This window comes from Polyodon spathula, chromosome 9, assembly GCF_017654505.1.
Source record: "Polyodon spathula isolate WHYD16114869_AA chromosome 9, ASM1765450v1, whole genome shotgun sequence".
Classification (NCBI taxonomy): Eukaryota; Metazoa; Chordata; class Actinopteri; order Acipenseriformes; family Polyodontidae; genus Polyodon; species Polyodon spathula.
In genome coordinates this window covers 3,348,933-3,370,949 of record NC_054542.1, presented here as the reverse complement: position 1 = coordinate 3,370,949, position 22,017 = coordinate 3,348,933, and the positions used below count along the sequence as shown (strand labels likewise).

At 37.4% G+C, this 22,017-nt stretch overlaps 1 protein-coding gene across 1 annotated transcript; it reads right to left on the bottom strand.

The window, feature by feature from the left end:
* Positions 1 to 10,106: 10,106 nt before the first annotated feature.
* On the bottom strand, positions 10,107 to 13,995 carry LOC121321203 (olfactory receptor 6N1-like). The gene is made up of 2 exons (XM_041260103.1): positions 13,177 to 13,995; positions 10,107 to 10,151 (listed from the first exon to the last, which is right to left on the bottom strand). The coding sequence occupies exons 1-2, from the start codon at positions 13,993 to 13,995 to the stop codon at positions 10,107 to 10,109; spliced, it is 864 nt and encodes a 287-aa protein (XP_041116037.1).
* Positions 13,996 to 22,017: the final 8,022 nt, after the last annotated feature.

Below are 22,017 nucleotides of genomic sequence, written 5' to 3'. Positions count from 1 at the left end.
AATAGGAAAGCCAATGAATATCATTACATGAAGATACCTGTAAGGTCTGCAAGGAGTCAGAGCAAGTGAATGGGACATCTGGAGCCAAAAGACTGCTTTTCCTGTGTTTTGTTAAAACAAAATGTTATGTGACTAAAAAACAATTAAAACTGATCAAAATAAATTCCCAGATTTTTTAGAGAAAACATTATATATATATATATATATATATATATATATATATATATATATATATATATATATATATATGTTATGTTATGAGGGTGAATAACATATTCAGAAAATCAATGGTTGATATGTAAAAGAAGGGCTAATTTTGTAGGCGAGTGCATGTATTCAATGGCTAAGCACATAGGAGGGAAGTAAAAGAGCTTGTATTTTGGGGGTACTCTTTCTCCACTGGCATCTGTAGCTTTGAGTAAATGCAGGCTCCAAGGTTTCAAGCTCAACACTCTTTAAAGGCACCATTTTGCCATAGACCTTTCTAGTTTCCAAACCCAAATAATGTTAAATAAATAAATAATAGATGGATTTATTGGGAGTAATTAGTGGCCCATTGATTGACAATCCAGTTAATAGTACTGTATGTGTGGCGCATGACTAAGCAGTTCTCAAACACACACTTATATAGAAATTATGATGAAACCAAGAAGCCCCATTGTGTTTTTGGTCTATGGTTTGGCATTTTGTAACATTTAAAATAGGTGGTTCCTAGTGGCAATAGGATTGACAGTTATGCAAAATAATGATAATAGCCTGTTAATCAGTATAAGACCTATTTGTTCTTTGTTAGGTAAAAACACAAGCCATAGATTAATATTCACTTGGGTGTCCAGCTATATGAACACAATATTGGAGTATTGCACAACTCTAAAAAGATTAAGTTGAAAAAACAAAGCTATTTATTTACCTGACGGATGGCCAGCAGCTGGACAGAGCTGGTTGTGGATTTTTAACAGGTCTGGAGGTGGCACTACTGTGATTCATTTTGTTTTGTTGACTAAATAAAAACAGAAGTTAGGCTAAACAATAATATAATTTCTCTCTCCACATGTTGTTGTCATCTTTCAGCTCTGGTGATTATAAATCACATCTCAAGGAAGAAAGAAAGTGCTGTTATCAGAGATTCTCAGCTCATTCGAAAGTGCTGCTACCAGAGATTCTCAGCTCATTCGAAAGTGCTGCTACCAGAGATTCTCAGCTCATTCGAAAGTGCTGCTACCAGAGATTCTCAGCTCATTCGAAAGTGCTGCTACCAGAGATTCTCAGCTCATTTGAAAGTGCTGCTACCAGAGATTCTCAGCTCATTCGAAAGTGCTGCTACCAGAGATTTCCAGCTCATTCGAGCAGAACATTGTCAAAGGGGGATTTGAAGTTCTGTTCACACACTGACACCTGCATACTTAACCTTGAACAGTGAAACATCCAGTATATTACAGAATTATAATACAAAATAAGTCAGTTTTTTTTTTGTCTTTCAGGGATATTAAAATGACTGCTATACCTGTTCAGAAGAAATATACAGCAAACAATGTTCCAGTGAACATCTCAGCATGATCCTACCTGCTTTGACTTTTCCATTATTTAATTATTTATTTGGCAAAAAGTTCTTAAACATTTCAAAGATATATATCAACAAACCGCCACTGTTAGAATGTGTTTTTGTGTAGTCTGTCATAGCTTCTTTACAAAGTTTATTTCTGTATACATTAAATGTTGGATACAGACTGCACTGTAGAACATTAAATGTAATCAGCATTATTTTTCTTTGGTATTTATAATTTATTAATTTTTTTTTTTACAAAAAAATGCAACACAAGCTCTGGATATAGTTCTTGCATTAACTTCTAATGTGTTTCCATGCAAGGTGTGCATTTTCCTTTTTATTTAAATGTTGGTATAATATTACAGTGTACAGTAGGAATAAGATTCCAGTTTTGCTTGGTTGTGATGATGTCATCTGGGTATCTATTTCACAATTACAGCCAATTACATTTAGAATTGGTTTAGCTGATTCTAGTTGAGCCTTGTTGAAGTAACTTATATAGTTCAGATCTACTAAAAACACCAAATTCAAATTATCTTGTGCATATGCCAGTTTGTCTACAAAAAAAAAAAAAATCTAACTTGGTTTTGCACTTCCTGCATATCTTTTGCCACTAATTTGACTTTGAATTCTGTTGTGCTGTACAAAGTGCCAAACTGCATTGCTTTTAAAGACAGTCCATGTATTTGACTGTACATGGCTGTACATAATTGCCAAGTCCAGTGAGTTATTAATGTCGGCTCTAACCTTTGTTCTCCCCTGTTGAAGTTTGAAGCTTGCAATGTCCTGAATATTAGCTGCAGCTGCAAAAAGAAGAGAAAAAGGATTTCTGCAAAGGTTTTACACGTGGGATCCCTCAGAAAGATCACAACCCATGATGTAAAGGACACACCCTATATAGAAATAATAAACAAAAAACACTATGGCACAGGGCTTGCATAACATTGTTTGCATAAAGTTGAATTTTGACTCTGGCAAAGAGCAAGACTCGGGACTACAAATATGCCCCCAGTTAATGGCATGTTTAATTAACTGAGCAACCATACAGCATGTTTGAAGCCTCAGCTCATTCATGCAGTATTGTATCAGCGCTCATATTGGTGTTTTTCGGGATATCGGGAAGATGGCGGGGGATATGTGAATATTTGAAGCGACAACACTAACTGTTTTGAAAGCTGATTCTGCATGATGTGTCCTGCCTGTGTAGCAACCAACTTTGTGCATTAATATAACTGAGAGTTCAGTCTTACTAAATAAGTGCATATGGTGCCAGTGCTGGTTTTAGGGTGCTAAAACATGGAGGGTTCCAGGTACATTGACACTTGGTTCCACAGAGGGCTTACTCACTAGCCTTTCACATATTTCACTTGAAGAACCTGATAACATATTGAGTAAAACAGAATAAATCTACAGTCCATCTTGTCACCTTTTCCTTCCTTTGGCTTCAGTGCTTAATTGTGCAAAGAGAAAATAATTGAAAAATAGCAACTTTATTTTGTAAATACAGTAGTAACATATACATCAATAAATGTTTCAGTTTACACATTGCAGCCATTTCTTTTTGTGTGGGTATGATTTCTAAACGTAGAATAATCTACAGAAATTAGTACACAAAAAAGTCTTGTGTATATATATATATATATATATATATATATATATATATATATATATATATATATATATAGTCAAAGAAACTACAAAATGATATCACAGAAGTCTACCAGAAGCTTATAAAAGTACAACGTTTCATGCTAGATTTTGAAATATCACATTTTTCAATTTGTCAGTTTTTTGTTAAGTATATGGGAAAACTACAGTGGTATGTAATTTAATATAATAACATAACGTTATTTAAGTTTGATTTAACATTATGATGCAAAATGTGTCAATTCTATAGGGTGAGGTAAAACTTTTGGCCGTAGCTGTAGGTTAGTCCCCATTATTGGTCTAACTTGGTCCAATCATCTGTTTGGTGTGTTGCAATCAGGATTAAGTTAATAGAGATCTGCAGGATTTTCTAGTCCACATTTTAGTTGCTGTAGAATAAATATGGTATACTGCAATTCACCCAAAGTGTTATTTATCACTTATGTATGCAATTTACTGTAGCTGAAGTAAATGTGGCTTGCCAGCTTACTGTTTCTGAACATATAAAATTGCCAAAAAGCAAAGGAACATCTATTTGTATGACTCTTCCTTCATTTCACCCCCAAAAAAACCAGACGCACATTTTTATTTGTTTATGTGCCTCTTTGCACTCCAGGTCAGCGTACAACTTTGTCAGCTCCAATCCAGGTGTTTCCACTTAATCAATTAGGACAAAGTGACTTATTTATTCCTATTGAACCTGTAATGGAGTGTCACTCCAAGACTGGAGTTGCCTACTTTGCTTAGCTGTGTAGAGTTGCTGATAAATCACCTTGGTTGCAAGACTTGAAGGATATGTTGCAGTATTTAACAATGTAATACACCTAAGACAACACTGAATAACATGTATACAGGGTAAACATACAAAACTAAGCCAAGACAAAAGTTTCCGCTAGTGCCTTCAGCGACATTTATTTACTTGATTTATTTTGTATTTACAATTGAGTTTTATTTTAAATTGAAAATGGATACAGCGCACTCTGAAAGGTATTGGTGTGCAGCTGATTCTAGGTCCAGAATGCCAGGTATCAATTAGATTTGCTCCTCGCGGAGCAGTCACTGTAGCTGCAGTTTATTTTTCTATCTTTCCTAAGATCACAGTGCACCAGCATTTATTAAAATCCTCTGTGCTATGTGCTCCATTCCCTCGCACTTGTGATTCGTAATTAATCCTCACGGTTAGTGGTTATGCAGTAATTTACTTTTGATTACATTGCGTTTACATATTCTGATGTTATTCAATCTACAATTCAATAAACAAACGAAGGGAATGCAGCCCATTGAAATGGCATTTCAAGTTACAGAAGACACCAGCACATATAGCTGATTTCTAACACTGCTTGTAAGGATCAATAAAGAAGCACCTAAGCTGGAGCTATAAATCCAGGGGGCTGTTATACCAATACAGCTGATGACGCAGACTGTGAGATTTGTGTTGGATGTAACTGTGGCAGCCGAGATCAGATAGCGCACCGATAAAGGAATACCGTTGAGTGAGTTTGCACACTTTTATTGTTTTCTGACACAAATAAAACAAAGCGTGCGATTAAGGGGGGGGGCTTTTTAAGTTTGGACTAATCTTAGACAATAGGTAAGAAAGGAAAGGCTCATTTAAGTAATTGAGAACTCAGTTGGAATGAAAACCAGCAGACGCAGGGGTCCCCCAGGACCAGGATTTGGAAACCCTGCTCTAGGGCATCCAGTCCACCTGCCATCCATCTGCACATTTCTCATGATGACTGACACATTAATCTCTGGGCATTTTAATGGGGAAAACAATCAAGTCATTACTGTTACAGTTTATTGTTACAGGGGAGGCACAGCTGAGGGTTTATGCAGGAGATTAAAAACCTGCATGCACTAGAAGATAAAGGGACCATGCTAACCCTTATGAGATTGACCCCTTGATAAAAGAGGATGAAGCTGTTATACAGTGTATGGCAGGGCAGACGAGCACTGTGTGCAATCAGTGATGCAGGGCAACGCATTGCTGATAAATGCATTGTTTGGGGTTATGTAGAACGGGTGAAGGTATTATTGTTTAGTTTAAATGTGGTCTGGCAGAGGCGATGTTAGCAGCTCGTCTCTGCCAGACATCTTGTGAGAATGCGTGGTCAGCAGCCAATGAATTATTAACAGATCGGCTGTTGGCCACGCATATTTAAAACTCCGGTGAAGGATGTGGCCTTCTCCAAATTGATTAATTTATTGCTAATCTGGAGATGGCCACGTGTATAAAAACTGGCAGCTTTTGCTGGTCGGGGTGGGTGATGAGAGAAGAGGATCTAAGAGAAAGCCGAGAGAAAGAAGTTAAAAGAAAAATAAACAATCGCTACTCATGCTAGAAGGACCAGCGCGAACCTGCTTTGGTGGAGGAATTATTTTTGTGTTCGAGACTTGTTTCTGTTCAAACTTTTATTGTGCTCTGTGAGTGATGTTCTTTTGTAAAAGTGTTTGTTTATTTTTGAATAAATACTCAGACCAGCGCTTCAACTCACAGTACCTTTATGTGTCAGTCTATCTTCCCGGTCTGGAGACGTCACCACACTACGGTTCTGTCACATAGTGCAATGCTTTTTAAAAGTGTCTGAATAACAGCATATTGATGCTCTGTATTATAGCAAACAGTAGTCTTGCCCCCCTCCTTCCCTCCCTCCTTTTGGGGTAAGTGGCAGTCTCAACTGACCCCTGCACTAGCTTAACACAGGTGGGCTGATTAGCCAGGATAATTGCTGTTCAGTTTTCACAGACGTGCATGTTGGTCTGTGATGACTAATATAACTGATGATTAATTAGCAGCATATTTGCTTGTGTGTGTGTATGTAGTAAAATGCACATAATTTAGTAACAAAGAAAAGACTGGCCTTAGTGTTGTCATGCAAGTAATTTACTGTACCAGTAGTGAATCTGATCTATATATTTTTAGGAAATAATATTAAAATTAACCTTAAGGATATTATTATTACTTTCCTTCCTGGAGTGGAACACTCTCTTGTGGTTTGCTAATAACACATGAGAAGAAACAAATTGTCGTGTGTTTAAAGGTGAAGTCATATTTTAAGACCTTATTAACCTTATGACTGCTGAGAATTCACAGCACATGTTTGCGCTAATTAATTTTTTTTTTCTTGAAGAATCTACTGTACAGGATGCCTTCATTGCCACAAATTATGTTTTTTTTAGCTGCAAATATACAAAGCCTTTGATGTAAAGATAGCTGACAATCAATGGAACATTAATTATTATTGACATTGCCTTGACATTTACTCAGCTATTTTTGACATTTGGCATTATCACTTTCACATATAAGAGGTCATTTCAATGACGAGGCCCATTTTACATGACTCAATGAGTAATTACAAAAGCATGGAACCACCGTAAACATTCTGGTGAGCATAGTCTGTATTTCCGAATCACTTTCACTACCAAGAATTACTTTACTCAAATTAGTTCAAGGGATTACACAACATGGTTTTCACAGGAATAGAATACTACGTATTCATTTTTTCTCACACACTAGCCCATGCGTTACACTCTACAATGCAACACAACTTGCATGATTGGCACTGGATGACAATGGTCAGCTCAGCATGTGTCTGCTTGAGCTCAGGAGGCGCCTGGCCAGCTGGACCTGCTGCAGCCCGGTGAGGAAAAACAGTCCCCGCCAGTGTTGCCTCCCTAATCCGTGGGAGTGGCAGAGCCAATGTGACATTCCCTTTGGGGAGCACTCCGGTGAAGACCGGCAGCTTCACACATTCAGAGAGTGAACTTGCGGGCCCCTCTATGACTCACCCTGCACACCTAGCAGCCATGCTTTTACCAGGCGAGCCACTCTGGGGAACCCCCTATTATGATTGTGTTACAATACTAAGCTACTTTATTCATACTGTCTGGTTAGTCCCTTGAAGATATCACAGTATTGGGCAGTGAGTTAAAGATATCACAGACTCCTAGGTTTACTTGCCATGTACTGGTACAGTAATAGAAAATTATTATTTTATACTTACAGTATATTTTATGGCAGTAAACTGCTTACAAATGAGAATTATTGGAGTTTGAATGCAATTACATACACACATAGCCACTACTGTGTTTGTTGGCAAAGGTACTGAGTGGATGTCGCATTTGTTAGCATATGATATATCCATGTGGGAGTGAACTGTTATGACCACTTTTAATTGCGGCTAGACTAATATCATGCTGTTCTGTACATGGACATAGTGTCAGTGCCATGCCAGCTGTCCAAGTCTCGAAAAACTAGTCCATCTATTCAGTTTATAAATTATATTTTTGATGCTAAATCTCAAAGGAATTCTTCATTATTTTGTACTGTATACAGTGGCTTGCGAAAGTATTGACCCCCCTTGGCATTTTTCCTATTTTGTTGCCTTACAACCTGGAATTAAGATGGATTTTTTGGGGGTTTGTATCATTTGATTTACACAACATGCCTACCACGTTGAAGATGCAAAATATTTTTTATTGTGAAACAAACAAGAAATCTTGAGCGTGCATAAGTATTCACCCACCCCAAAGTCAATACTTTGTAGAGCCACCTTTTGCAGCAATTACAGCTGCAAGTCTCTTGGGGTATGTATCTATAAGCTTGGCACATCTAGCCACTGGGATTTTTGCCCATTCTTCAAGGCAAAACTGCTCCAGCTCCTTCAAGTTGGATGGGTTCAGCAATCTTTAAGTCATACCACAGATTCTCAATTGGATTGAGGTCTGGGCTTTGACTAGGCCATTGCAAGACATTTAAATGTTTCCCCTTAAACCACTCGAGTGTTGCTTTAGCAGTATGCTTAGGGTCATTGTCCTGCTGGAAGGTGAACCTCAGTCCCAGTCTCAAATCTCTGGAAGACTGGAACAGGTTTCCCTCAAGAATTTCCCTGTATTTAGCACCATCCATCATTCCTTCAATTCTGACCAGTTTCCCAGTCCCTGCCGATGAAAAACATCCCCACATCATGATGCTGCCGCCACCATGCTTCACTGTGGGGATGGTGCTCTCAGGATGATGAGAGGTGTTGGGTTTGCACCAGACATAACGTTTTCCTTGATGGCCAAAAAGCTCAATTTGAGTCTCATCTGACCAGAGTACCTTCTTCCATATGTTTGGGGAGTCTCCCACATGCCTTTTGGTGAGCACCAAACATGTTTGCTTATTTTTTTCTTTAAGCAATGGCTTTTTTCTGTCCACTCTTCCGTAAAGCCCAGCTCTGTGGAGTGTACGGCTTAAAGTGGTCCTATGGACAGATAATAATAATAATAATAATAATAATAATAATCTATTACCATTGTAGGCTGGTTTAATGCTTCAGATCCAAAGCAGGCTGATTATGTCTACTCCTGTCCTCTTGTTAATTAGTTACTTGCCGCTCTTATCCAATTATATAGCTGGTTGTAATATACTTTTCCTTTAAACTTCTACAATTGCTGCCAATAAACTCTTCATACAACCTATCCTAAAGCACGAAGCAATATGGCCTATGTGTGATATAAAGGTGTCTGGGAATGGTTGTGTTCCAGTTACAGTAATTGCAGTACTTGCTTTTGCACTGGCATTCTGCCTAGGCCTTCAGCTCAAGGGTCAAATATCAATTTGTTTTTACTGCATCCATAATATATGAGGTATTACAAGGAATCAAAGACTCATTATTGGGTGTTGTGGGTTGTTGTTCCTCAGAAGTGATGTGCAGCATTTTTTTTTATGATTTATTGGATACAGTTTCCTAATTACGAAATTCAGTGCTTTTGAAATAAAGCTAAAAACAGACTTACGTCTTACATGCCCTGCACTTTATATACGCCTGTTACTAAACACATGAGAATTATTGCACATGGTGGAACTATTTAATATACATTGATACAAATGTTTTTGAGGGTTACTTGCTAACAGCTGTTGAGCTTCCAATGATATGGTAATAATTATGCTGCAATAGGTGCAGATCGGACCATCGGAAATTTAATTAGATTTCATCTGCTTCAAAAACTGTGATCAAAGGCATAGAATTATTATACCACCTAGTGGTGGACGAATTGCAATGTGTAAATTTAGTTACATTCCAGATCCATCACGTTGTTTATATAGCTTTTCGCAAAGTTGGTCCACATACATTTTACGTTTTGCAGCTTAGTTTACAATTGATTTAATTTCTGAACGTGTGTAGATTAACACACACCTGCTGTATTTAAGATGAAGTGCATAGTATTACTCACCTGAACATTCTGACTTAATGACTATGCAATATAATATGAGATGGAACTTGGTAGGATTTTGAAATATCAGTTATTTTAACTAATGGATTCTTAGGAATCCATTAGTTAATGGAAGTTAGTGTGGGACACACAGAAACAGTTACACCAGTTATCATAGGAGATATTAAACTGTGATGCCGTATCTGTGGACAGAGTGTTAGGTACAAGTGCTCCCATTGCTTGTGGTGCAAATGAACTGGAACTACAGTAGAACCTCAGAGTTACGAACACCAAACTTAACTGAATGATCAACACCCCACTTTCAGCATGCAATGGAACCATATGTGGCATGCTGGTCATGAAGAAAGCAAAACACGTTATCTCCGGCTGAGAAGAACCATCACTTTACACTTTAGCAAGTTCAAATTTCCAGTCTTAAAATGGACGATCTGTGAGAAGCTGTGGGAATATTTGTACTACGCACCTGCTGGTACGGTGTATACCGAGTATAGCAAGATTGAATGTTGCAGGACATCACTGGGTGGCGGAACTTGCTTTCGCTTTGATATGAAATATCATCTTGGGGAAAAAAACCCTTTGGAATTCAACAACTATGTCCAAAGAATGCACAGAACCATTACCAAAATGTGCTGTAATTTATAAACGGTTCATCCGATATGGATGAAAATACCCTCAAAATAAAGCTGACAGTTTACACTTTAACCCCATCCATAGTCATCATTTCAAATCCAAAGTGCTGGAATACAGAGTCAAAACAACAAAAATTGTGCCATTGACCATATACATTTGCAGTTCACTCTGTGTGTGTGTGTGTGTGTGTGTGTGTGTGTGTATCTATCTATCTATCTATCTATCTATCTATCTATCTATATCTATATATATATATATATATATATATATATATATATATATATATATATATATATATATATATATATATATATATATATATATCGTATTACTTCAATTTAGCGCCGCGGCATCTATTTTAAATTAATCAAAATGACTGCGGCCCTTAAACGAGGGCGGTGATTATACGAGGCAGCCTTTATTAATAATACTATGCTTTACAAACGCTGCAATATTTTATTACATGATTTAAACCATTTTAGAAGCAGCTCCATGAGATGCTCCCATGTGCAGCACTATATATATATACTCTTGTGTGTTTTTGGGGCTGAATACAGCGGTTTTCTGACAGTTAACGAGAGCCAATTAGGTGGGAGTTGGGAGGTGAGGGGAGTGCTGTTCCAGCGAATCAGGAGTGTATTGGGTGCTATGGGGCGGGACAAGAAGAAAGGAGAGCACGGTAGTTGAGTGTGATGCAGTTGTTTTTCTTAACGAAAAATATTACCTCTGAATATCGGTTTGATTTATTTTAAAACTAAAATATGTCCTACTCGGCTATTATTATTTTTTCTCACTGTAATTCTTTCTGTAAGAGAAACCGAAACTAAATGTTTTCATAGATAGTAAGCACATTTTTTAAAAATATAATTGTACAGGACTAAAATTACAATTGAATAAAAAACAAAATAACTAAACCCCCTACAGAAGATATCTTCCTCCAGCTTTCGGATACCGTAGAGTGGCCGGCAAAGCTCTAACATCCTCTGAGTTGAAGCTTTCACCATTCAAGTTGAGGACAAGGTAAACAGACAGACTTGTTTTATCCCCTGCTGTGTTGGCCGACGTAACAAGGGCTGCGGTGCTGTAAGTAGATCTTGGGTTGTCTGTCGGAACTGTCCCATAAAATAAAATGCGCTTACTAAGGTGTGTGTACATGCAGATGACAAAATCATTACTAAAGCTTTTCAAAGTCACAGGGTTAAGGACTCAAAAGTGTGTAAACACTTATCCAGATAATATGCAAATAGGGCAAACGAGGATGCTGTCTGGAGCATGGGGCTCTGTTTTAAATGTTATAGAAACGTACTGTAATACACACTTGTGCTTTTGCTGAATGCATTCAGTTTGGGCCCTTTATTTATTTATACTTTTACCGTTACATGAACATAAAAACAGATAAGGTTCAAGTAACTTCTCTGGAAGACAGGAAATTACAGAGGTCGCATGAAGTTGACACTGATGAGTGACTAAGTGTTTTATGGCTGCTTTCAAAGATCCTGATTAATAAAATAATGAATAGCTAAGCTAATAATTAAATAATTGATATTAATATCTAACGTATGCTGCAGCAACACAACTAGCAAATGATGCTGATACCTTTACACATTTTCTGTAGCGGTCGCAAACAACTATTTGGACTTTCAAACCCAAAATGCAAGATTAAGACTATATACAAAATATTATGAAAAGTAAAGGAAATAAAGAGCATGCCTCTATATACCACAACAATTAGTTTAGGAAACAATGACTTTAGGCCCAAAGCAGCATATGTGTCATGTGGTATGTGTGCAATCATTACCTTCATCTGGATTTTTCTTTTTGTGGTGTACAGACATTCACAAACAGCGGCAATTTAGATTATATTTCTTCCTGTCACACCCACAAAAATAATCTTTTCAATCTACTGAAGGAAATGTTTAAAATATATATATATATTACATTTTACACCAGCTTACTTTATATATAAATTTCAGTTATTTGTTTAACATTAATATACAAAATATTTGAATATTTTCCATATTCATTTAAATGCGTTTATACATAACAATATATCAATTTCAGCACCATTAGAAACTGTACCACAGCACCATTAGTCCACAAACTAGGCGTGTGCATCAGTCATTTCTGGCTCCTCTGTGACATTTTTTCTATAGATCAATTATTTGGAGATCTACAGACACAACCAATTAATTTAGAGATCTACAGATTTTTCATATCGTGCACGATGCAGCGAGCAACATGAATTATTTAACTTTTATAGATTAACTCAATACGTCACTTTTCATTTTTATAAAGGCTCTTGTAGAGGCAAGTGGTACAGGGCTGGGCATGAGACTCATAAAAAGCTCCATTCCAGGTTATACCATAGGCTTGATTAGCCAGGGTGTACATGCAACTAGCTCAAGTGTGCCTTGTTAACCTTGCAGTCAAATCTGGAATTAATCGAGCTGCTTTGCAACAGGTCTTGCTTTATGGTTTCATTCACACTAAGCTTTAGAATAGCACACCTTTTGTGAGCAAGGATACAGCGCATTTATACATTAACTGTTGGGTTTACTAACTCACTGTTACCTCAGTTGTAAAGGGGACAGAAATTACAGTTGCACACCCCCTAGTGGTCATTTTTTAAAATCACTTCTTTCTGAAATCCCGCTTGAAAAAGGATATTAGTTGGTATGCCTGATAAACAGTCTAATAAAAAAAAAAATCTAATAAAAAACACACGCAATAACAGTATATTAAATGGGTTAGAAATCCCAGAAATGTAGTTTGCACACAGTATTCCTTTAACTTTATTGAAGTAAGTGTGCATGATCACATGCCTATGGATTAAATGGAGTAACCCTTTAACTACTAAGATAAGCACATCTACGTGGATCCATTCCCCTCTGCACACTGGTACATGTGTGCAGTGGCAGTCAGGTGCTTTTAAGCCTGCTAACATGACAGCAGAACCAGAATCAGAACAATAACTATATTTTGGAATGCAAAGGAAATATTTTTTTCACTAGGATGTACTTTGTTATAGCATCTTTTATTTCTTTATTCCTCAAACAATAAATGATGGGATTGGCCAATGGCGTTAAAAAACAATTGAAGACAGCGACGAGGACCCGTGTATCAGAGGATACATTCCCAACCATTTCAAGGAGGTAAACTACTGCATTTGAGAAGAAGTAGGTAAGAACAACCAGCATGTGGGCAGAACAAGTTAAAAATGCCTTACTCCGTCCATCAGCTGTAGCAATGCGAATAACTGATCTGATTATTTTAATGTAGGAACACAATATCATAAAAAATGGAATATATATTATAGCCATTGCAGATGCAAATGCTAAATTGATTACAAATGAAGTGTCTGAACAAGCCAAATGAACTACGTTTGGAAAATCACAGAACCAATAGATTACTTTGTTGGGTCCACAATATGGCAATTGTACAGCATAAATTACAGCTGGGATTGGTCCAAAAAAACCTAACATCCACGTGATAGATATCAGTATAGCACACATTCTCTTAGTGATGATTGTATTATAATGCAGAGGTTTGCATATGGCAATATAGCGATCATAAGCCATTGTGGTTAATAGAAAGCTTTCTGTGCATTGAGAACCTAGAAAGAAATACATTTGTAAAAAGCATCCTGAAAATGAAATCATATCATCCTCCATGACAGTGATGGCTAACATTTTTGGAATAATGGCTGTTACAACCACTATATCGAGAAAAGATAAATGACAAAGAAAGAAGTACATTGGTGTGTGAAGTCTTCGGTCCACTGCTACCAATAGTATAATCATGAGGTTTCCAGTTATAACAAGAAGATACACGATCAGAAGAAAAACAGAAAGCTCTGTGTAGAATTGTTCTAGACTGCTTTCTGCACCATTTATTTTAAACTGGGTGACTGTAAACACGGTTCCATTTGAATTCTGTTTGCTTTGGTTCATACTTTAACCTGAAAGAAAAAAGAACAGACAATAACTTACTTTAAATGTAACACATTGCTGTTTTGTGTAGTCCACTTACTCATAGAACAAGGATTCGCAATGTTTAAATCTCGTTAACAACATTGGTTTTTGGATTGCTTTTTGTTTTTTTTTCTTTTCTGTTTTCAGTTTCATTGTACTTTGTAATCCATTAATTAACATTGGTAACTAATCATCCAAAAGCCTGCCACCTGAGGCAACCCTAATAACTTAAAGCATACTGGCAGTAGCTGTTAATAGTTAATTAAACATGAAGAACGTTTTAAACACAGAAGAAGCAACAAACACTTTTGCTTTTATAGTAGGCTACTGTATAATAATAATAATAATAATAATAATAATAATAATAATAATAATAATAATATATTTTATTTGTATAGCACCTTTCAAGGTGCTTTACAGGATTAAAATTACAACAACTATACACAAAACGGAGAAACACCTGGGTTAAAAATACAGTAAACAGAAAATATACACAGATAAGACCAAGAAATATTACATATAAACAATTCAATCCCAACAAGGAATCACAAAATCCTAATGTTACACAAAATATATTGTATATTACTATTGATACTAGTTGTAGGTACCTGTAGTAGAGTCATGCTAATTGAGATTGACTTTACAAAAACAGTGGATTTTTCTGAAGTTTTAAATGTTTTTTGTGCCTTTCAGTCTTTATAGTACCTGTTTCTGTATACTGTGCAGCAGATAAATGTACAGTTAAACAACATGCATATAATGCAGATGCTGTTACTTTGTAGTTTTTACAAACAAGGTTAAATAACACAGTGATAATGATATCAGGTACGGAATTCTATACCTTGCAGTTGCATTTATAGACACTGTAAATTTCAGATTTTCAAAATGAAGAAATAGAACACTTACTTTGAATTTTGTTTCCCGCTGCAGTGCATGTTTTACTACCCTATCATCAGGACCGAAATGAAAATAAAACAATTCTGCTGGAGTTTATACTGAGCTCCTTTGTGCCACAATGCTACCACAGAGACTAGGCGCTGATTATGCTTAATTTAAAAACAACAGAAAAAACGGCACTACGTTTACTCAGAGAGTCAAGGGTGCTAATTATCAGGGTTTCTTGAAGCAGCCATTAAAAATAAAGAAATTATAAAAAGAGACAGTAGCAATTAGAACTGGAAAAAAAAATAACAAGATCTCTAAAGCTTAACCTTTGTCATTACCTGAGCAAGCAAAGTAATAACAAATTGCAAGGATCTTTGAAAACATGACTGACAGGTGAACCAATCAAACCTGTAAAGTACTGCCAGTATTTTGAAAGTATATATATATATATATATATATATATATATATATATATATATATATATATATATATATATATATATATATATATATAGTACTGTGCAAAAGTTTTAGGCAGCTGTGAAAAAATGCTGTAAAGTAAGAATGCTTTCAAAAATAGACATGTTAATAGATTATATTTATCAATTAACTAAATGCAAAGTGAGTGAACAGAAGAAAAATCTAAATCAAATCCATATTTGGTGTGACACCCTTTGCTTTCAAAACAGCATCAATTCTTCTAGGTACACTTGCACAAAGTCATGGATTTTGTAGGCATATAGTCAGGTGTATGATTAAACAATTATACTAAACAGGTGCTAATGATCATCAATTCAAAATATAGGTTGAAACACAATCATTAACTGAAACAGAAACAGCTGTGTAGGAGGAATAAAACTGGGTGAGGAACAGCCAAACTTAGCTAACAAGGTGAGGTTGCTGAAGACAGTTTACTGTCAAAAGTCATACACCATGGCAAGACTGAGCACAGCAACAAGACACAAGGTAGTTATACAGCATCAAAAAGGTCTCTCCCAGGCAGAAATTTCAAGGCAGACAGGGGTTTCCAGATGTCCTGTCCAAGCTCTTTTGAAGAAGCACAAAGAAACGGGCAACGTTGAGGACCGTAGATGCAGTGGTCGGCCAAGGAAACTTACTGCAGCAGATAAAAGACACATTATGCTTACTTCCCTTCGCAATCGGAAGATGTCCAGCAATGCCATCAGCTCAGAATTGGCAGAAAACAGTTGGACCCTGGTACACCCATCTACAGTCCGGAGAAGTCTGGTCAGAAGTGGCCTTCATGGAAGACTTGCGGCCAAAAAGCTATACCTCCGACGTGGAAACAAGGCCAAGCGACTCAACTATGCACGAAAACACAGGAACTGGGGTGCAGAAAAATGGCAGCAGGTGCTCTGGACTGATGAATCAAAATTTGAAATATTTGGCAGTAGCAGAAGGCAGTTTGTTCGCTGAAGGGCTGGAGAGCGGTACACGAATGAGTGTCTGCAGGCAACAGTCAAGCATGATGGAGGTTCCTTGCAAGTTTGGGGCTGGATTTCTGTAAATGGAGTTTGGGATTTGGTCAGAATTAATGGTCTCCTCAATGCTGAGAAGTACAGGCAGATACTTATCCATCATGCAGTACCATCAGGGAGGCATCTGATTGGCCCCAAATTTATTCTGCAGCATGCAACGACCCCAAACATACAGCGAAAGTCATTAAGAACTATCTTCAGCGTAAAGAAGAACAAGGATTCCTGGAAGTGATGGTATGGCCCCCACAGAGCCCTGATCTCTGAGTCTGTCTGGGATTACATGAAGAGAGAGAAGGAACTGAGGCTGCCTATATCCACAGAAGGACTGTGGTTAGTTCTCCAAGATGTTTGGGCCAACCTACCTGCCGAGTACCTTCAAAAACTGTGTGCAAGTGTACCTAGAAGAATTGATGCTGTTTTGAAGGCAAAGGGTGGTCACATCAAATATTGATTTGATGTAGATTTTTCTTTTGTTCACTCACTTTGCATTTTGTTAATTGATAAATATAAACTATTAACATGTCTATTTTTGAAATCATTCTTACTTTACAGCATTTATTCACACCTGCCTAAAACTTTTGCACAGTACTGTTATATGTTATATATATATATATATATATATATATATATATATATATATATATATATGTTTAATATATAAAGTATTTTCTGCATTTTTGCATATTTCTGAAACTGAATGTTGTCAGCTCTTCAACCAAAATCTAATATTAGATAAAAGGTACCCTGAGTGAACAAATAACACAACATTTTGATACTTATTTCATTTATATATTAAAGAAAGTTATGCAACACCCAATGCCCCTGGGTGAAAAAGTAATCGCCCCCTTAGACTCAACTGGTTACGCCACCTTTAGCAGCAATAACTGTACCAAACGCTTCCTGTAGTTATTGATCAGTCTCTTACAGCGCCGTGGAGGAATTTTGGCCCACTCCTTCATGCAGAACTGCTTCAACTCAGTGACATTTGTGGGTTTTCGGGCATAAACTGCTCGTTTCAGGTCCTGCCACAACATCTCAATGGGGTATAGGTCTGGACTTTGACGAGGCCATTCCAAAACTTTCACTTTCTTGTTCAACCATTCTGATGTAGACGTGTTTGTTTGTTTCAGATAATTGTCTTGCTGCATGACCCAGCTGCGCTTCAGCTTCAGCTCATGGGCAGATTGTCTGACATTCTCCTGTAGAATTCTGATACAGAGCAGAATTCATGGTTCCTTCAATGATGGAACGTCGTCCAGGTCCTGATGCAGTAATGGATCTCCAAATCATGACTGTACCACCACCATGCTTGACTGTTGGTATGAGGTTCTTACTGTGGAATGCAGTGCTTGGTTTTCGCAAGACCTAACCCTAACCCTAACCCTAACTCTAACAGGGCCCATATTAGCCAAAAAGTTCCACTTTTTACTCATCTGTCCATATAACATTGTTCCAGAAATCTTGGGGATCATCCAGGTGCATTTTGGCAAAATTGAGATGAGCATTCATGTTCTTTTTAGTGAGCAGTGGTTGCCGCCTTGCTACTCTGCCATGAATCCCATTTTTGCCCAGTGTCTTTCTGATGGTGGAGTCATGAACACTGACCTTAGCCGAGGTGAGAAAGATCCCTGGATGTTGTTCTAGGGTTCTTTGTGACTTCCTGGATGATTTTACGCCTTGCTCTTGGAGAGATTGTGGCAGGACGGCCACTCCTAGGAAGAGTCACTACTGTCCCAAACGTTCTCCATTTCGCATTCCAAACAAGTGAAAGAAGCACCAAACTTTGGAGTCATTTTTTTTTGTCAGACTCCCTCTATATACTACTACAACCAACAGATCTTACCAAATTCAATGTGAAAAATGAACAAAAATGATCAGACGTGGGGCAAATACTTTTCACTGCACTGTGTGTGTGTGTGTGTGTGTGTGTGTGTGTGTGCGTATATAATGACTGAGGCCCTTAAACGAGGGCGGCGATTATACAAGGGCGGCCTTTATTAATAATTCTATGCTTTACAAACGCTGCAATATTTTATTACATGATTTAAGGCATTTTAGAAACAGCGCCATGAATGGTTCCGATCTGCAGCACTATACTCTTCTGTTTTTTTGGGGGCTGAATACAGTACAATTAACTGACAGTTAACGAGAGCCTATTAGGTGGGAGTTGGGAGTTCAGGGGAGTGCTGTTAGAGGGAATCAGGAGTGCGTATTAGTTGCTAAGGGGCAGAACAGGAAGGGAGAGAACGGTAGTTGAGTGTGATGCAGTTGTTTTTATTAACGAAAAATATTACTTCTAAATATCGTTTGATTTATTTTAAAACTAAAATATATCCTACTCGGTTATTATTATTATTTGTTCTCACTGTAATTTCTCTATAAGAGAAACCAAAACGACATCTTTTCATAGATATTAAGCACATGTTTTTTAAAATATACATACACAGGCCGCGTTTTGATTGGTCCTTGTCTGTCACGTGAATGTCGTCACAAATGGAAAAGCTTGCTGGCATTTTTAACATTACGATCAGAGAGAGAAAGAGCGAGAGATCTGCTTTCCACAACCTTTCAATTAAAATATAACGTGGTATTTTGCTGTACTAATATAACAAAGTGGGTTATTACTTTATATGAATGATCATGTTTTGCACGAATGTAACAATTTTTTTTTTTCTGTAGTGGTGTACTTTTTTCTTTCAAACAGCATATATCTATAATCTTTTGCACGATTTTAATATCACATATATACACTATTGCAGTTTTGTTACAGGATACATTAGTTTATCTTAAATGTAATCACAGTTTTAAATATAGACTGCCCCTGTTTTCATTTACGTCCCAAATAATGGGCCGCTTTGCTTAATGTCACAAATTTTGGGCTGATTTGGTTTGCAGATAACGCCCCAAATTGTGGGCCGCTTTGGTCTTTAGATTTACTTCCTAAATTCTGGACCGCTGTAATTTTCAGGTAATGTCCCAAATTCCGGGACGCTCTGATATTGTCCCAAATTTTGGCCTGCTCTGGTTTTGTTTTTTTTTTGTTTTTTTCTGTAGTGGTGTACTTTTTTCTTTCAAATAGCATATTTCTATCATCTAGAATAATAATCTTTTGACAGGGCGTATCTCGGGTTCTGTTGAGGTTAGGAACTTTATTTTTTTTGTGGCGGGGCCCCACCCAGGATGGCTTGGCAAAATTATTTTTTTCGTAATGACTTAAGTTTTTGGGTGAACCACTGCGCAGTTTTAGGAGGTGGTTTGGGGCGCTCCTCTGAGTCTACATCACTTTCAATGATTATACGTGCTCGGGTTCAAGAGATATGCATGAAAATCTGTTGAACAGAGGCTGAACACCCTGAAAATATTTTTTTGCAAAGAATTGCAACAAAGGCTGGTCCCCTGAGTGTAGAACCATTTGAATGTGGCGGGGCCCCACCCGTTGTGTGCCTTACCGGTAACCGTTTGGGGGTGAAGTAACAGTATGACTGCACTGGCATTACTGGAATTCAATTTTTTGGGTGAATCACTTCGCTGTTTTAGGAGTTGGTTTGGGGCGCTCCTCTGAGTTTATATCACTTTCAATGGGTGGGGGGAGAGTGCACTTGGGGCTCGCCCCCGCAGTCTCCTACTCCTATACGTTACTTTTACGACAGGACTGGGGGTGTGTGAACCCAACACCTCACATGAAGGTTCTGTTTGAACAGGTGGTTCTAGGTGTTTCTGTTCCAGAAATAAGCAGTGTAAGTGATGGCTAGGTGTGTGCATGCAGGGGTTGCATGGTGGTCTGAGCGTGCAGGGGTTTCATGGTGGTGTGAGTGTGCAGTGGTTGCATGGTGGTGTGTGCATGCAGGGTTTACATGGTGGTGTGTGCGTGCAGGGGTTGCATGGTGGTGTGTGCGTGCAGGGGTTGCGTGTTGGGTGATACGTACAGGGGTTGCATGGTGGTGTGTGCTAGAGTCTCGGCTGTCCCAAAAACTGGGCTGAATTCGAAAATGATCTAAAAAGCAAAGCGGCCCATAATTTGGGACGTAAGTGAAAACGGACAGTCTATATTTAAAATTGGCTACATTAGAGAAACTAATGTATCCTGTAAACTGCAATAGTGTATACATTTCATATTAAAATTTATCACGCAAATGATTATTGATATATACTATTTGAAAGAAAAAAGCACACCACTACAGAAAAAAAAAAAAAACTATTCTTACATTCGTGCATAACATGATAATTCATATAAAGTAGTAAGCCATAGTTTGTTATATTAGTACAGCAAAATACCACATTATATTTTAATTGAAAGGTTGTGGAAATAACGTTATTTGAAAACTAGAGCCGCCGAGAATTTGGGTCATTATCAAGAGCAAAGCGGTCCGGAATTTAATTCGAGGGCGGCATTAATTCAACGTAATACTGTGTGCGTGCGTGCGTGCGTGCGTGCGTGCGTGCGTGCGTGCGTGCGTACGTACGTACACAGATGACAAAATCCTTACTAAAGCGTTTCAAAGTCACAAGGTTAAGGACTCAAAAGTATGTAAACACTTATTCAGGTAATATGCAAATAAGGCAAACGCGGATGCTGTCTGGAGCATGGGGCTCTGTTCTAAATGTTATAGAAACGTACTGTAATACACACTTGCCATTGTGCTCAATACATTCAGTTTGGGCCCTTTATTTTTACTTTTACTGTTATATGAACATAAAAACAGATAAGGTTCAAGTAACTTCTCTGGAAGACAGGAAATTACAGAGGTCGCATGAAGTTGACACTGATGAATGTTGATGAGTTTAGGAAACAATGACTTTAGGCCAAAAGCAGCATATGTATCATGTGGTATGTGTGCAATCATTACCTTCATCTGGATTTTTCTTTTTGTGGTGTACAGACATTCACAAACAGAGGCAATTTAGATTATATTTCTTCCTGTCACACCCACAGAAATAATTTAGAAAATGTTGTTTTTAAAAATATACATTATTACATTTTACACCAGTTTACTTTATGTATAACTTTCAGTTATTTGTTGAACTTTAATATACAAAGTATTTGAATATTGTCCATATTAATTTAAATGGTTTTATACATAACAAGATATAAATTACAGCTATGCACCATTAGATACTATACAACAGCACCATTAGTCCACAAACTAGGCGTGTGCATTAGTCATTTCTGACTTCTCTGTCACTCTTTATTATTTGGAGAGCTACAGACACAACCAATTAATTTAGAGATCTACAGATTTTTCATATCGTGCACGATGCAGCGAGCAACATGAATTATTTAACTTCTGTAGATTAAATCAATACATCACTTCATTTTTATAAAGGTGATACAGGGCTGGGTATGAGACTTGATTAGCCAGAGTGTACATGCAACTAGCTCAAGTGTGCCTTGTTAACCTTGTAGTCAAATCTGGAGTTAATCGAGCTGCTTTGTAACAGGTCTTGCGTTATGGTTTCATTCACACTAATCTTTAGAACAGCGCACCTTTTGTGAGCAAGGATACAGCGCATTTATACATTAACTGTTGGGTTTACTCACTGTTATCTCAGTTGTAAAGGGGACAGAAATTACAGTTGTACACCCCCTAGTGGTCATTTTTTAAATCACTTCATTTCA